Below are 17877 nucleotides of genomic sequence, written 5' to 3' on the forward strand. Positions count from 1 at the left end.
CTCCGTTTCTTGGCAGAGGGAGCCAGCATTGTCTGAAGTCCATGTCCATAGTCAAGTTTCCAGCTGACAAACTGAGCAGATTTGCCTGCATCTGAATCCCGTCTGCATCTACTTTACTCATCTTTTATGAAAAGCAGAGAATCGAGAAATCATAGTGAAACAGAGAGTAATGGTCCATGCTTTCTAAGTGAGGCAAGATTCATTGTGAATAATTAAACTTCTTAGGGTAGATCTAAAAAAAGGTAAATTTTTCTCCTTTCTGGCCGTGTCTGACTCTACAGGGTAGTATTCACCTCTGTTTCCTAGTTGAGAGACCCAGCGCTGTCAGAAGACGCTTCTGTGGTTATGTGGCCAGCATGACTTTATGCTGAGGAACACAGAACACATGTGATGACCTGGGGTGTGGCACAAAGGCAACACAGTCAAATAAGCAAAAAGAGTCCCTTTATTATCTCCAACTTTGCTCCCAATGTCCAGGTTACCTTCTGACTGGAGAAAAACTTTCCCAGGAACAGCCTTTGACTGCAGAAAAGTCAGTCCAAAACAGGGTAAACACAAACTGTAACTTAAAGTCCAAACAAGTCAAACTGAAGTAATTAGTTTGGCAGGGCAAGAGGAAGAATTCCAGACATGAAGGCATGGCAATAACTGACACAGTTGAGAAGATGCCAGGAACACAGATAAGCCATGACAATACAAGATAAATTCACGTTTGCTCCCAACAGCTTGCCGCATGCAGCTTGCCTTTTTTATATACTGTGCTCCCAACTGCAGCTAATGAAGGAAATCAGGGCCCTTTCCTCCCCCATAAGTCATGCAACCCACGTTGCTCCCTTCTCCATTCCTCCCTGTGTGCCCTAGGATGAAGAAGCGGTGGGCCTGGATCTTCCTCTGAACTCCCTCTCCCTTGTTCTACCTCTCCCCACTGCTCTGCCCAGCCGGACTTTGCCCTTCCTCAGCTTCTTTCACAGCCAATGGAGCAACACTCCCACTCCCTGTCAGCTGTTCAGCCACCCCCTCAGAATCAGATTCCGACAGGGGCATGACAACATGGTTATTTTCCCACCAAAGTGGTACCTATTTATTTATTGGTTTGCTTTTGAACTGCTAGGTTGGCAGGAACTGAGGCTAGGACGGGAGTTCACCCTGTCGCGTGGTGATTGGGTCACAAAGCTGGGCTGTCAGCACTCTAGAAATTTAGATACTGTACATCCACAATATGAATGCACAAAGACATCAAGAGTTGTAGATATTTTCTGCTTGGAAACTCAGTAATGGCAGAACAACATTTCATCTGACTGGCAGTAGACCGGATAGTTAATAAAGGGTTTTGTCCCATTTTAATCATTTTTTTTTCCTTAGAAAATGGGAGACTGAAAAAGATTTTCATGGAACGTAAGAGGTTTTAAACTGCTTTTTTATAAGGTATTTTCCATTTTTTTCCCCTCTCCCCATTGATTAATTTTCATTTTGAAGCCTATTAGTCATGCACGTACATCACGTGGCTTGCTTGCTTCAAAAAAAATAAATTTGGGGGGGCTGGAATGCATTATCAGCTCCATTATGAGATTTGAATATGGCAAAATTTAGGTTTAATTTATTGCAAATATTGTTGGGGTAGGGGGGCATTCTGTGCTGTGACGAGATACCAAGAGGCTTGCTTTAAACGTTCCCTTTTGAGTTGAAACGCAAAGCTTATCTAATTGCCTGAAACCAAACATCCTTGCTGGGAGGTTGATCTGGAGCACATACGCTCTGTGTAAGTAGGGAAAGATAAGGAGATGCAGTCTGTGCCTCTTTGGTCTTGTCAACTATTTGTAAAGAAGCCATTTACAAGGAGCATGACAGCATACACTTAATCAATTATGCTTAATAAACATAGGAGGGATGTCTATGAAGATGACGATGTGGCAAAATGTACTTCAAGTACATTTTGCAAATGCAGTCAAATACAATCCTTGGTTGTATAAACAGAGGCACAGAATCAAATCCTCGTGAAGTGTTAGTACCGCTTTATAAAGCCTTAGTAAGGCCATTTCTGGAATAGTGCATCCAGTTCTGGTCACCGCTTTACAAAAAAGAGATTTGGAAAAAAGAAGGTGCAAAGAAGAGCAACTAAGATGATTAAAAGGCCTGAGGAGTAAAACATAGGAAGAATGGTTGCAGGGTTTGGGATTGGCTACTCTAGAGAAAAGAAGGACCGTGGGGACATGAAAGCAGCATCCCAGTATTTGAGGGGCTGCCACAAGGAAGAAGGGTCAGAAGCAACCTGGAATTAAGGAGAAACTTCCTAATGGTGAGGACAATTAAACAGTGGAACTGCTTGCCGTCAGACGTTGTGGGTGCTTCAACACTGGAGGTTTTTAAGAAGAGACTGGACAGCCACTTGTCCAAAATGGTATAAGATCTCCTGCTTGACCAAAGTCCCTTCCAACTCTATTCTGATTGATTGATTAATTGATTGAAGGCTTGTGTACAAATTTATCTGGGGAGACTAGTCTTGTTTTTAAAAAAATACATCAGGACTAAGGCAAAGTTAGCGTGTGAATGTGAATTTCACAGTATTTAATACATGAACTCAGGAGTGTTAAATTTAAGGTTCTGAACCCACAAATATGTTAATGAACAAAACTCCAGGTTTACATGATTACAGCCAAATCATAAAGGAAAATTAATTCGATGTGATTAGTTATTACCTGTTTCTGCTTCTCACAGTAGCTGTCTTGGGACAAAATCCATTTAACACCTGCCTTTTTACTTTTGCTGGCATTTATGATTTCCCCATTTAAAGATGTAAATGGCAGAAGGACATTTGCCCATTGAACTCAAAGCAGAAAAACAGTATTTTAGCATTTCCTCTGTGAAAAGTGTTTGGTGGTCATACTTCCTAGGTGGGAGAGTCAGTTTGATTTAGTGGTTAAGGCATCAGGCAAGAAACTTGCTTTGAGTTAGTTGTAAAAATAATAAAGGCAGGAAGGAAAGAAAAATTAGGAAAGGGAAAAGGAAAGAGAAAGAGAGAGAAAGGGCAATGGCAAGGGACAGGATGAAAAGGGAGGAAGATGAAAGAAAGAAAGAAAGAAAGAAAGAAAGAAAGAAAGAAAGAAAGAAAGAAAGAAAGAAAGAAAGAAAGAAAGAAAGAAAGAAAGAAAGAAAGAAAGCAGGCAGGCAGGCAGGCAGGCAGGCAAGAGGAAGGAGAGGAAGGAAGAAGAAGGAAGGAAGGAAGGAGAGCGGAAGAAAGGAAGGAAAGAGAAAGAAAGAAGGAAAGGAGAGAAAAATGAAGGAAGGAAAAAGAAAAAGGAAAGAAGGAAGAGAGAAAGGAAAGAAAAGAAAGAGAGAAAGAAAGAAAGAAAGAAAGAAAGAAAGAAAGAAAGAAAGAAAGAAAGAAAGAAAGAAAGAAAGAAAGAAAGAAAGAAAGAAAGAAAGAAAGAGGAAGGGAGATCAAATCAGTCGATCCTAAAGGAAATCAATCCTGACTAAAGGTTGAAGCTGAAATACTTCGACCACCTAATGAGAAGAGAAGACTCATTGGTAAAGATCCTGAGGTTGGGAAAGACAGAAAGAGAAAGGAACAGCAGAGGATGAGATGGTAAGATAGGGTCATTGACACAACGAACGTGAATTTGGGCAAACTCCAGGAGACGGTGGAAAACAGGAGGGCCTGGTGTTTGGTCCATGGGATCGAAAAGAGTCAGACACAAGTTAGCAACTGAACAGCAACAACTAAGCTAATTAGTTAAGTTGTGGTTTGGTTTTTTCCTAAATCTTGCAGCAGCTCAAAGTCGCCTGTGTGCCATCAGCAACCACATAAATAATAAAAATATAAGTAAGTAATGACAACGTGAATTAAGGTCTACTTTTGGTTCTAGTCATTTCAGAGAGAACCCTTCTTCAGATTAGAAGGATATACAATCGTTCTATGTCATCCGATTTGACGTGGCAGTGGCCAAATGTGTCTCCTTAATTAAATCCTTTGTTTATATCAACTAATCCGATACACTAATGATTTCCCCCAATTGAATGCTGGGTTGGTAAATTTTGCCATCTTCGTTTGTTAAAACAGGACTCGTTGAAAAAGAGCAATCAACCAGTTTAAGAGAACCTCATTCTTGCAGAGCTACCCCCACCCCACCCCCAAAAAAATCTTAATAAAAATATGCCATATGAAAAAGAGCCAAAGGGCCAGATGGACTAAAAGCTGTGAAATGATGACATAATTTTTCCTGGAACCTCATTCTGCATTGCAACATTTTCACGGGGGCTATTTCTGAATAGGCAATTGTAAAAAAGAAAAAAAAATATCTATTATACAATAGACTGGTACAGATGGAAGAATAACACATTAGCTTACTTCTATTGCCATCACAAATCGGTATGCAAAATGTTTTAAGCTATGTTAGTCCTTCTGACATGCCTCATTTAAACAGATGCTTGGAACGACTGTATCATTAGACCGACAATTATACAGTATCAGTACCAAATATTTTGATAGCTTCATGCATCTCTTCTTAACTCTATTTTAAACCGCTTGTTTAATTACTGTAAGTATTTGTTTTGCCAAAGTTCAAAGACAGGCCAATGTCTTAGCAGATAACATGCATCCTTTCTATAGCCAGTATGTTGCTTTCTACTCAGCCTAATTTGAAGGAGAAACCATTCTGGTTGCATAATTAGATCAAGGGAGTTTAAATGTTTTGTGATGTTGCACTGATAAAGCAATATGATATCAAGTAAGGGCCTATGAGATCTGGCGTAAATGAGAGAAAACGGAATCACAAAAACAACAGCAAAGTTCAACAAACAGTGAACATTTTCCTTAAACAAGTACAAGCAGGAAATGTTTACAGAAAGATATGAAGAATTTCCAAAAGGGACAAAGACATCACTAATTGCACATATCATTCCTGGAGGCAAAACGGTTTTGCTTTTTCCTGCTTTATATAATGGAGTGGAGTCCCACATCTTTCTTCTAATATGGAAGGGGGAAAGTTAGGAATATCTCTCATTTAAAGAGAAGAATTAAATATATAATCAAACTTGTAAATGCAGAGTGGCTTGCTTCCTAACATGCAAGATTCATTGCTCACTAGACTTCTTCAAGGTTTCGGAGTTGGATCTTTCCAAGCTATTCAAGGCTGAGCGTGACACTTGGGATCTGCTGCTCCATCCAAATCAGAGGCTCCCCTAATAAGCTGATATTGTGGGAAAAACAGTAAGTCTTCTGCAAAGAGCAGCTGTCAAACTTGGGGCAGGTCTCTTTTGCAGTGAAGAGAAATTGATATTCTTGGCCAGAATTCGCATTCTCTTTACTCTCAGCTAATTTAATACAACTTACATTGGGTGCATGTTGTCATTTCAGGAACTGCAAACATTTTATCTGGTTGCGTAGTTAATTCAAAGATGCCTGAGAGCGACCGAGAGGGGTTTTCCAACACTTTTTGAGTAAGCAACGATCCGGGAAAGTTAAGTCTCAAAAGACAGATGGGTTTGACCTTGAGAATTGGGTATTCGAGATCTACACTCCCCCCTCAAGGAAAAAAAATCTGGAATCTGGAATTGAGCCAATATCTTCCCACCTGTGGCTAAATGTAATCAAAGGTCAAAATGCCAGAAAGTTGGGTTTAAATCCTACAACAGTGTCTGATATTAATGGGTTGGATGAAGAGGAACAAAGTGATGTAGATTAGGGGTCTCCAACCTTGGCCACTTTAAGACTTGTGGACTTCAACTCCCAGAATTCAGCTGGCTAAGGAACTCTGGGAGTTGAAGTCCACAAGTCTTAAAGTGGCCAAGGGTTGGAGACCCCTGATGTAGATAGAGGTGATAGAGGTGTCCTTGCTCAATCAAAGGACAATTTTACATCCATATATAATTTATATCCTCATAACTTTATCTGGCTCTGTTCTTCAGGTATGGAAACAGAGGTGGTATTCAGCAGGTTCTGACTGGTTCTGGAGAACCAGTAGCGGAAATTTTGAGTAGTTTGGAGAACCGGCGAATATCACCTTTGACTGGCCCTGCCCCCATCTATTCTCTGCCTCCCATCAAGTCCCAGCTGATTGGCTGGGTCTTCTTTGGTTGCCCTGCCCAGGAGAATGGAGCTGGAAAGCAGGTTAGTGGGGTGGGGAGGGAATGGGGATGTTGCAGTATCCTTCCTCTGCCACGCCCACCAAGCCACACCACGTCCACCAAGCCACGCCCACAGAACCGGTAGTAAAAAAATTTGAATCCCACCACTGTAACACAAGGTCACTTGGTTTAGAGTGCAGCTCTGTTCTTTAGATAATATATGAGACTTTACAACACAGCTGAAAATGATTAATCCCTACACAAGTGATAAGAGAGGTGTCTATGAAGACTCTCAATCATCCAGGACTTGGTTGTCCCAAAGGTGCTTTTTTCAAGAAGCCACTGGACTTTCTCGGTTTTTCCTTGAAAATGTTTCGCTTTTCATCCAAGAAGCTTCTTCAGTTCTGGATGAGAAGTGAAACATTTTCAAGGAAAAACACAAGAAAGTCCAGTTGCCTTTTGGAAAAGCACCATTGGGTTCAACTTCCAGAATTCTTCAGTCAGTCAAAGTTGAGAAACAACACTGTAGTTGTAGATATCCACCACGCACACCAATCTTTAACACACTGAATTTCTGTTACAATTAAGTTTTAAGCCACTCTCTACTGCATTTTTCTAAATATCAAACACACAAGAAAGCATACAAAACATTTGCTAGACCAATACTCGAATACAGTTCATCAATCTGGAACCCACATTACATATCTGATATTAGCACAGTTGAGAAAGTCCAGAAATACTTCACAAGAAGAGTTCTCCACTCCTCTACTCGTTTCAGAATACCTTATGCCACCAGACTTGAAATTCTAGACCTAGAAAACCTTGAATTACGCTGTCTTCAGTCTGATCTAAGTATGGTATATAAAATCATACATTGCAATGTCCTACCTGTCAATGAATACTTCAGCTTCTACCCTTCTATTATTAATTTAGTATTGTTGGAAGTGAAAAACCCACCCCTCTCCAAAAAAATGAAATATCTTAGGATATACTAAAAAGGCAGAATATTTCCCCTGAAAGAGAAGTAGAAACTCAGAGAGGCAGAAACTCAGCCCCCCCGCCACACACACACACCTTTGCTAATGGGCCATTAAGGCCTGGGCCAGTCTATTCTACATAACAAAGATCTACCTCCTTCAGGCAGAGCCATTGAATTTCCCTTCATTGCATCACCCACCAAGTTTCAACCAAACTTAGCACACAGACAACCTACAAAGCTAGCTATGACCTCTGACAGCAACCAATCAGGATATTCTTCCTGTGCCCCAGGAAGTTCGAAGCCAGAGGGAGTATAAAATCCAGGGACTCTCAGCATCTCTTCCCTTTTTTTCACCCAAGAGCTCCAAGGCATGTGAACCTGTTCGTCAATAAACCTTCTTTCCAAGCAACTTCCATGATTCCAGTGTCTTTTCCACCACTTGGAACTGAACCCAGAAGGATATTCCTTCCAACATACCTTAAAAGATGTTAAAATATTGTTTTAGTTTTCCCAGTTTTTCTGATGGAATTAGGAGAGATGGCTAAATTGATTGCCCTAATAAAAGAAAAGAATGCCGTTATTTGTTTCTACTTGAAAACCGCTTCTGGACTTTGTGCTTGAGGTGGAAAAAAATGAAACGTTGATAGATTTATTATTATAGAATTGTATAGATTGTATATATAAAAGTAAAAAGTTGAGGCTATGTGTTATTATTCTACCGTGCTAAAAAGAGTGACTGCTTTTCCTGAAGTTTTTAAGAAGAGATTGGTCAACCCTTCGTCTGAAGTGGTGTAGGGTTTCCTGCCTAAGCAGGGGGTTGGACTAGAAGACCTCCAAGGTCCCTTCCAACTCTGTTTTTCTATTCTATTCTTTTCTCTTTTTTTCCCTTTCTCCCACATTTTTTCTTCTTCCTTTTTAACTCCCCTATTTCCATTTTTCTTTGCATTTTGTATTTTGATAAACGAATAAAAATTTGGAACCGAAAAAAAAATTGTTTTAAATGATTGGGAGGGAAAGCAAGGACCCTAAGCTGGATGTGCACACATTGCTTGAATACCTAAGGTCGCAAACGTATTTCCTGAATGTGTCCTGATCTTTTCGTTTCCCCTCCTCCCCTTGCACTGGCTTTGTGCCAGGTAGGCTTTCTGTTAGGATGAGTTAAATCCCGGCAGAACAAACTCCAGTATTTATTCCTTTTGCTAGTTCCATTTGGCAGGGACCCACCTTTGAAGTCTACAAACCAAGCAGTCTCGAAGTTTTCCCATCCTTCCCGGAGAAACCCAAAGAATCTGTAAGCCCTCAGCGAGGCCTCTAATCTACTGCTTTCCTGGATGTCACATAGTCCCAAGGGTGGGATTCAGCCAATTTAGGCTGGTTCACACGAACCGGATGTGAAATTTACATCTGGTTCGTCGGACCAGTATTTGAACCGACTGACTTCGCACCCAGATAGAGAAATGTCTGCCACTGCCTGGGACTGAACTCTCAACCTTCCGAGTAGGAGGCGAGTGTCTTCACCACTAGACCACCATAACTACTCCACTTCTTGACCATCCATACGTGTCCATATATTTTTGTTTGCACCTGAAGATTGCAGATCCATGGTAACAAGGGCTAGCCTTTCCATAAGGTAAAATGAGGCAAGCTGAATGCTTGAAACATGCAACAGCAGTGAGATATTAGAGCATATACAGAATTCCTTGTGTCTTATTAGATTACATGCTACTGTCCACTGTTAGAATTTATTATTTTAAAAAAAGTAAATGTTCATCTAAATTCAACTACAGGTAGTCACAATTGAGCCCAACATTTATGTCGTTAAGTGAGAAACTTGTTAAGTGAGTTTTGCCCCATCTTACGCCTTTCCCTGAAATCAAAATCAAATCAGACGTTTATTGTCAATGCACAACATGTGTACAATGTGTACGCTTTGCTTCTGGCAATGCTGTGTTGTAATTGTCTCTCTTATATACTAGTCTCCCCAGCTGCCACCAGTGAGGGGGATCGTGGCCGCTTCCTCTCTTGTAAGCCAAGTTGCTTCCTTCTCCGTTCCTCCCTGCGTGTCCTAGGATGCAGAGGGGATGGGCCTGCTTCTTCCTCTGACTGCCCAGCCAGCCTCTGCCCTTCCCCAGCCTCCTCCACAACCTCCGGAGCCACATTTCCACACCCTGTTGGTTGTTCCTCCTCTCCCTCAGAGTCTGACTCCACCAAGGGCATGACATTAACCCCTCCTAAGTTCTAGTGATATTTGACGCAAGGATTGGCAATATGTAATGCTCCAGGTATTGTTAAAATTCAGTTCCTAAGAAGTCTACCCAATACAATTAATGATGAATATGGGGAAAACAGCTGTCAATCACCTTACTCATATTACCTAATGAACCAATTCTAATTCTCCAAAACTCCTGAAGGCTGGACAAGAAGCAATGGATGGAAACTAATCTGTTTTTCTGTTCTGTTTCTTTGGAAGTCATCACAATATACTGTACTCCCAGGTAAAGTTTAGTGTGGCATTAACATACACATTCTTGAGATTAATCCCATTCAACTGTTTTAGGACTGGAGTGCCTACATTCCAAATTTTCCATTCCTTTACCATCTAGATATTAATCAGAGAAGGCTTTGTATAATACAGTTTACTCTCTCCATTTTAGTCGAGTAAGAGATATTAGCTTTCAGATTCCTCAACAAGAGAGAATCTATCTTTCATATCATGATATATGGTGATGCAAAAAACCCCAAACAAAACCCTAACTGAATTAATCACTTCTTATTTCTACGCCTGGGCAAAATAATTTGAAAGATAAAAATGTAAATCTCAGGGACTGTGTTTTTGAAATTCACAAAAGGGATCCATTTAAAATAAAGCTGGTTTAAGAAAGGTACCCAACAGCCTTGGTATAAATGCTCCTGAACAAAAGAACCTCAGAGCTACATATCAGCACTAAACAGCTGAACTACAATCCATGAAGAGTTCTATCTCTTGCAGCCTAACCCGTGACACCCGTAGTGTGATAAAGCTAGCTAATCTACAGTTCATCAAGAAATACAATTTTATCTTTTGTGGCCTGAACACTAACTAACACATGTGGTAAAACAAAAAAAGTTATCTTATCAATGCAAGGGAGTCTTGCTTAGTATTCAACATTTCCACGCCTTTAATTATCAGTTTAGTCTCTCTGCATTTCGTTTTCCTATGATTTGTCTATAGTTTCTCCTGCCACATTTATATGGTAATCTTTCCTGTATATGACTGTAGTGCAGAACAAGATTTTTGAGCCTGCTGCTTTCTTCGAAAAGGTAAGGAAGTAACTGCGTGGTATACGTGGCGGTTTAATAAAGACATAACAAATTGGAATTGTTTGATCATAAACTTTGAGATCAAGAAAATAGCAGAAGTTAACCGAACGAATAGTAACTTAATCTTCTTTATTCCTCTACTCCTTTCTTCCTCTTTGTTCCCACAGACAGGCATTTCTACCAACCCTTCCAGCTTCTTTGAGATGAGCTTTAAAAAAATATAAGCCTATTTAGGAAATGCGTGCACTGTGAACTTGAATCCTTGATACTAAATACTCTTTGCTTTATCAGATGGAGGTGTTGGACTGAAAAACGTAATATGTACATAAATGAGATATTTGAGGTGTGCCGGAGGGGGTGATTTTCACAACATGAAAATAAAAGATTTACAGGGAAGCCACTTCATTGCAATACATAAAGATAGCTTTGGGGATAGATGCCTATACTGTATGGTGGTAATGGGTTATGCAGGTGTTGAAACCTCCAAAGGAAAGAGGAATAACATGTTTTATTATGAATCTTTCTGTATATTAGGATCTGTAGGAAAAGCTCTTCTAAAGATGTCCCTTCTCTCTGGTCTCAAGAGCTGCATTGTGAATCCACTCCCTTGACATTTAGAAAAAGATGCAAAGATGCTTGGTTTTTTTTCTGTAAGTGTGTTAGATGATATTGCTGGAGACAACAGAATGTGCTTTGACCATCGTAATTTATTTGGATATTGCTATAGCTCAGTGTCAGATTTCCTTCTTTTTATAACCACCTACTGAGTTCTCTGTAGCAATAGCCTTCAACCTTTGGGGCACCAGGGACCAGTTCCGTGGAAAGAGTTTTTTTCGTGGACCAGAGGGGGTGTGGTTTTGTGTGCTGGCTGCATCCCGTAGATAGGGCTTCACTTTTTTGTGTGGCCCGATGCTGATCAAGCATGCCAAGGCCCAGTGCCAGTCCAGACTGGGGGATGGGGACCCCTGCTGTATAGCAGTTTCTACTCAGTGACAATGCTCAAAAATTCAAATGCTGAGTGTCCATCAAGTTGAGTTGCATTCCTAGTGTTAAAACCGGGACACGCCGTGGATTTTTCTCTCTAGGAACGTTGAAGTAGCCGTTGCCTTCTTTTAGGGCATTTTCCCCCAACCTGCTAGTTTGGTCTCCCATTCAACTAAGTAACCAGTTACAACCCTGCTTAGCTTTTTGGAAGGCAGTTGGGTTCAGGAGCTGGGGAGATATTCAACTCCTGAAGTGCTGGACAGTTTGCACCTTGAGGGAAAGGCAGAGAATAATGCACCTGGTGTGAAAGAAGAAATGGAGAAAAGCAGAAAAGAACGGCACAACAACAAAAAGAACCCACCACAAGTGGTTTTTCACGGGCCCTTATGTATGAAAATAGTTTCTGCCCCTCCAAAAAAAGAAATCCCTTCACCAAAGGAAGTGGACTTTAGCCTGATGGAGCCCTTCCATTTAAATATGAAAGGGGAAACATAGACAATGTGGGATCTTCCAATAAAAGTGGCTCACTGGTTCACTTGAGAGCATCCCAGCCTTGCTTTCAGCATGTATTGTCAGATCAATTCTCTTTCTTGAGGTCACACAGAGTGACAAAGCTCAATCATAGTGGTGGCACGGGGAGTGGGTGGGGCTTGTGTCATAGTGGCTGATCACTCTTCTGGAAGTTATTGGGTGACCTGTAAATGGCACCACTCAACTCTGGGTTGTTTTTTTTTCCAAGCCAAAAGGCAATTATCTATTCAAGAAAAATAAAGTATCCCAAAGGCCACCCAAGACAGCCTTAAAGATCTCTCCCCCAAATCTTGAGAGTTAGGCTTAGCTTTTGCATTCCTTTTCCCTAAATAAGAGTTTCTTTTGAAGAACTGTTATGGCAAGAGGAAACTATCAACTTTAGTACCACTAAAGGAGAATATTTATAGCTCTCTGGGTTGACATGAGGGCTCCTTGAGCTTGGTGGTTTTCTGGCAGAGATTTCTTGGCCCAAACCAGGATACACCGTCCATGCTGGCCACTGCCATGTTCAGAGAGCACAAGAAGAGCCCTCAAACCAGTTAGTTTTTATACACTAGGGAAAAGGGAATACAAAGGGAATTTTATACAAAGGGAAAAGATAAAATTCACTCTGGGCTACTGATATTCATGGCATGATATTCAATTCATATACAAGGCACAGCCCCCTAAGGATCTCCTTGCTTCTGTAACACCAAGTAACACATCAATTCCACCCACAATCAGTCATTTTCGTTTTATGTCACAGTTAAAACAAGCAGCCAACACCTGCAGGCAATGCCCACGAGGTTGGGGTGTGTGTGTGTGTGTTTCTATTTGATCCCCACCCTCTGAATGTTTCTTGAAGTCCTCATTAAATGACCACCGTCTTAAGAAAGCAGCCAGCAGCATTGCCTCTGTCGCCCTTTTGCTAATCTGAATTTTCATCCCCTCCCTCTCTTTGAGGGCTCAGGGTGGGGCCACTCATCCCTTTCTCCCTGCAAATATGTACCTTCTTCTTACACATAACACAGTGCGGTATGCAGAATCGTTTCACTCCGGGAATCCACAAACAGCTTTCAAGAGAAGCCAATTCCCAAGCGCCTTTGTCGTCTTCGGAGTTCATTCTCCAACTCTTTCATCCCTCCTTTTAAACTCTTCCACCGATAAACAGCTCGCCATGCCGTTCGATAGCTAAATTGCCACGGAATTAACAGCCGAGGCTATTATTTCGGACAATTTGTCCCTCTCCTCTCCCCCCGGAGAAGGTTTCGGTGGCTCTCCGAGGGGGGTTTCCCTTCTGTTTTAACTTCTAATTACCTCCCCAGGTAGTTCAGGCGATTCGAGACCACCCAAGGGAAGTTAATGGCCAAACTGGGATCCGAGTTTCGTCCTCCAACCTTTCCCCCCAAGCCTCCCGACTTTCGTAACCCGAGAAAAAAAAATCTACCACGTATTGAAGGTTGCGATTTCCTGCACCTACAAGCACAGCGTTATTTGACAACCTCTAAAAACAGGCGAATTAGTGTCTTAAACGCTCATTTTCATCTTCCAGATCTCTGCGCTTCCGAAACCCCCGATTGGAGCAAAGCGGAGATCTTCAACTTTGGCGGCAGAAAGCGCGAATTTCTTAAGATTTCGGAGGTTTTGGGGGGAGGCGGCTGGCGAAGGTACTTGTCCCTCTATATACAGCACGCTCCAGTCCCATCAAACGGGATGGGGAGAAGCGGAGAGAAGTATTTTAAGTGCCAGAAATACAATGCGACTTCAAAGGTGCTGTTTTTTTTCCTTTCCAAAGGCAACTGGAGTTTTTTCTCTTCTCTTCCCTTATCTTCTTCTCTTCTCTTCTCTTCTCTTCTCTTCTCTTCTCTTCTCTTCTCTTCTCTTCTCTTCTCTTCTCTTCTTCCCATCCCTTCCTTCTCTTCTCTTCTCTTCTCTTCTCTTCTCTTGTTAACTAATAGCCTCGGCTGTTAATTCCGCAGTAATTTAGCCGTCGAACCGCACAAATGGGAGAGTTCAAAAGTCCGGTTGCCTTCGGGAAAAGGCACCCTTTGGGATTTGAACATTTTATTAGATTATAGAATAAAATACAAGAGCAAATAGTAAGACCCATTGGGGAGGAAAAAGGGGAAAGACAAGTGAGGAGGGAAGGGAAGAAAAAAAGCAACGTTTGGGACCACCATGCCCTGGATGACCGAGAATCTCCATAGACCATACGAAACGCCACCCTAAACTTTCCCAATTTCGCCTCCCGATCTTCCCGGGACTACAAAAAACAGACGGCAAAGCTCCCCACCCCCCCTCACCCGCCCCATCAAAGCCATCGCCACGCGCGCCAAATCCCAAACAGAAAAAAAGACCCTTTCTCCATCTGGTGATTCTTCTCCTGCCCCCCAAATTGGGACTGATGCGGGGGGGGGATGGGACTCGGAGTCCATCGGGACCGGCTGGCGGACATCAGGTTGGCTCGGAGGTCTCATTGGAGTCGGGCCAAACTCGAGTCCCACAAAAAGGATCTTTCCCCAATCTGGTGATCTCCTCCACCCACCCCCATCGCACTGATCGGGGATGATGGGAGCCGGAGTCCATCGGGACCGGCTTGCGGACATCAAGTTGGCCCCAGAGTCTCCTCGGAGTCGACGAGGGCCCAAACACGCATCCACCCTTCCCACGAAAAGACCCTTTCCCCATCTGGTGATCTCCTATTACTCCCCCCCGCGCCCCTTCCCAAACTGCACTGATCGCTGACGATGGGACTCGGAGTCTGTCGGGAGCGGCTGGCGTTGGCCCGGAGGTCTCATTGGAGTCGACGACGGGCCAAACCCGAGTCCCATAAAAAGGACCTTTCCCTAATCTGGTGGTCTCCTCCATTCACCCCCATCGCACTGATCGGGGATGATGGGACTCGGAGTCCATCGGGACCGGCTGGCGGACATCAGGATGGCCAAGGGAGGGGGGATCTCTTCGGAGTCGCGCCCCACAAAAATAATAACCTTTCCCCAATCTGGTGGTCTCCTCCTCCACCCCCCCCCCACCCCCATCGCACTGATCGGGGATGATGGGTCCCGGAGCGACGAGACCTTCGCACCCCCTTATAAAACGGCGGGGGGGAGGTTAACCTTACCGTGATATTCCTGTCCCGGCACGTAGAAAGTGGGGTTCCCTGCCAGGTGGAGAGAGATGAGCACCTCGCCTTGCTGGCCGTCCCCTTCCAACTCCCCGTGGTGGGTGCAAAGGAAGAAGAAGGGCGAGAAGCGAGGGTAGGCGGCCCGGGAAGAAGCGGACGCCGCCGCCGAAAGCATCACGGGCACCAGCACCAGCAGCAAGAGGGAAAGCCGCGGAGGATAAATCCGGACCGGCGGGGCCGACGAGCTCCGCTTGAGCGCCATGCTCCGCCGCTCCCGCCGCCGCCGCCGCCGCGCACCGGGCAGCCGCTCATCCAGGCGCGCCAGGCGGGATGGGGCAGCCGCGCCAGGCGGGCAAAAGGCGAGGAAGTTGACGCGACGACGCTGCCGGCCGCGGGAGGGGAACCGGCAGCAGCAGCAGCAGAAGAGCCGAGGGGTGTGTGTGTGTGTGTGTGTGTGTGTGTGTGTGTGTGTGTGTGTGTGTGTGTGTGGGAGGAGGAGGTGGGGGGCAACGCGCGAAGTTTGGCAACCGCCGGAGACGCCGCGACTCGCTCCTTTCCCGCCCCGCGGAGGAAGAGGAGGAGGAGGGAGAGGAGGAGGAAAACGCTGGGAGGGGGGCACAGCCGAGACCGCCTGCCCGAACGCCTCCCCTCACACACCTTCGCCGAGCCTGAGGGGCGCGGCGAGCTGTGGGGAGGGGGGAAGGTGGAGTGGGATGGGGTGTCTCCTTTTCGCGCCCTCGCCCTCCCCCACCGGCGCGCGCGCGCGCGCTCTCGAGCGAGTCGGGGTGGTGGGGTGGCGCAACTTGAGAGGCGCGCGGGGCGAAACGCCGGGAGAAGGTAGGGGTGGGGGTGGAGAGGCGACCGAAGGGACGGCACGGACGCCCGCCCGGCGCCCAGCGGTCCCTGCAGCCCCAGTCCCAGCCCCAACCCCAGCCGGCCGCTCGTCGTGTTGTCGCTCCTCCGGCGGACGAAGCGGTTTTGCTGGTGAGGGGGGGATGGGGGGGAGAGAGGGAAAAAGGAGGGAGAATGAAAGAAAGGAGAAAGAGAGAGAGTCCGCTTGGAAATAAATTACTTCACACGCACCCCCCCCCCCCATGCATATATACACTGGCACCCGCGCGCGCTCTCGGGGACGGGAGGCCGAGGGGAAAGAACGGCCCCGCCCTTTCCCCCCCTCTTTTATTGTCTTTCCCCCCCTCTTTTATTGTGAAGGAAGAAGAAAGAGGAGGAAGAGGAGGAAGCTGAGGAGGAGGGAGAGGAAGAAGAGAAGAGGAAGGAGGAGGAAGAAGACAATGGGGAAGAAGGAGGAAGAGGTGGAAGAAGGAGGGAGAGAAAGAAGAGGAGGAAGAAGACAATGGGGAAGAAGGAGGAAGAGAAAGAAAAAGGAGGAAGAGGAAGGAGAAAGAGGAAGAAGAGGTGGGGGAAGGAGGAAGAAGAGGAAGGAGGGAGAGAAAGAAGAGGAAGGAGGAAGAGGAAGAAGGGGTGAATAAGAAGAGGAAGGGGGAAGAGGGGGAGGGAGAGGGTAGAGGAAGAAAGAGGTGGAAGAAGACAATGGGGAAGGAGGAAGAGGAAGAAAGGAGAAGGAAGGGGAGGAAGAGGAGGAAGAGGAAGGAGCAGGAGGAGGGAGCAAGTGGAGGGAAAGAAAAGAGAAGGAAGACATGGAGAAAGGAAGGAGAATGAAAAGGAAGGAGTGAAAAGAAAGAAAAAGAAAAGAAGGAAGGAAGAAAGGATGGACGGACATCTAGTCAATAATAAGATTATATTCAGATTCTGCTCGTTTCTCAATCGCCACATGTTCAGTTCATACTACCAGAATGAGGCCTTATTTATTCACATGGGCACTTTTCAAAATCAAATGGTGCAAAGTGTTCACTGAAACCTAGGACAATTTTTTCACTAATGGTAAATGTAGGGAACCTGCTGGAGGACCGCCATCATCTGATGAGGCTACAATCTTGGTCGTCTCATGATAAGAACGATGTTGAACTGGACGTAGCGAGCCAGGACATCATAATAGAGAGAGGATTTTGAGACAGGGTAGGTTCAGGAGGCGTGGTAGAAGACTCCTAGAAGGAAGAGTTCCAGAAAGAGTCACAGGAGCATTTTGATGAACTGTTGGAAGGGGGAGCACCAGCTGATTCAACATTTCAGTATAATAGAATAACAGAGTTGGAAGCAACCTTGGAGGTCTTCTAGACCAGTGGTCACCAACCGGTGGTCCGTGGCCCACTGGTGGTCCACAAGAAAATTTTGGTGGTCCACAGAGAAATGTCACCCCCCAAACACCCCCCAAAGCAATTAATCCAGGCTTCGTGGGAACACAAGGCTGCACTGCCCACGTGGTCGGCGGGAACCCTTCCTGCCCACTCACTCTTTACCTGGCAAACTTGCCTGCTAAGTTGCTATTTTTCCTTTCTTCCCCCCTACGACCATCAGCTGTTCTGCTGTGCCAGGAGATTTAGATTGGCTAGAAAGCAAGAAACCACTGGATTTCTTGCTTTCTAGCTAATCTTTAGATCTTTGGCTCTGCTTTTTTTTAAAATTTTTATTTGTTTTTAAAACAACCATAAACAAACAAAACACAAGAACATCAAGGCATCTTCCATATATATACATACAGTGTGCCGGTTGGTTTACAAATTGTTTTGTGCTTCCATTTTGTAGTCTTCAATTACAATTACATTGTATATATTCTCGTATTTTCAATCAAGTTTAAATAGATTAATATCATTATTAATCAATCATATGACTATATTTTTATTCATTCATGTTTTACAAAATAATCATATTTTACTTAATTTGTTTTATGACAGTTCATATTATCATCTCAAATCTACCCTAGAATCATTTTGTAGATATAATAAGAAAAGAATACATCTTTTTATATTATTTTCTAAAAAATCTACATAATTCA

The 17877-nt window shown here is 44.2% G+C and overlaps 1 protein-coding gene across 6 annotated transcripts in view; it reads right to left on the minus strand.

Moving 5' to 3' along the window:
- RELN (reelin) overlaps positions 1-15568 on the minus strand; it is a 357738-nt gene extending 342170 nt beyond the window's left edge. For 3 of the 6 annotated variants that reach the window (XR_015743791.1, XM_087934253.1, XM_087934257.1), the window contains exon 1: positions 14961-15392. Coding sequence is in view for 5 of the 6 variants with exons in the window: in XM_087934253.1 (XP_087790379.1) it covers positions 14961-15225 (265 nt within the window). In the remaining variant the exon portion in view is untranslated. Of the gene's footprint in view, positions 1-14960 lie in introns of all 6 variants that reach the window. The other 3 variants (XM_087934256.1, XM_087934254.1, XM_087934255.1) reach the window with 3 other exon arrangements.
- Positions 15569-17877: the final 2309 nt, after the last annotated feature.

This window comes from Pseudonaja textilis, chromosome 5, assembly GCF_049901715.1.
Source record: "Pseudonaja textilis isolate UNSWEBS1 chromosome 5, rPseTex1.2, whole genome shotgun sequence".
In the NCBI taxonomy this organism is placed as follows: Eukaryota; Metazoa; Chordata; class Lepidosauria; order Squamata; family Elapidae; genus Pseudonaja; species Pseudonaja textilis.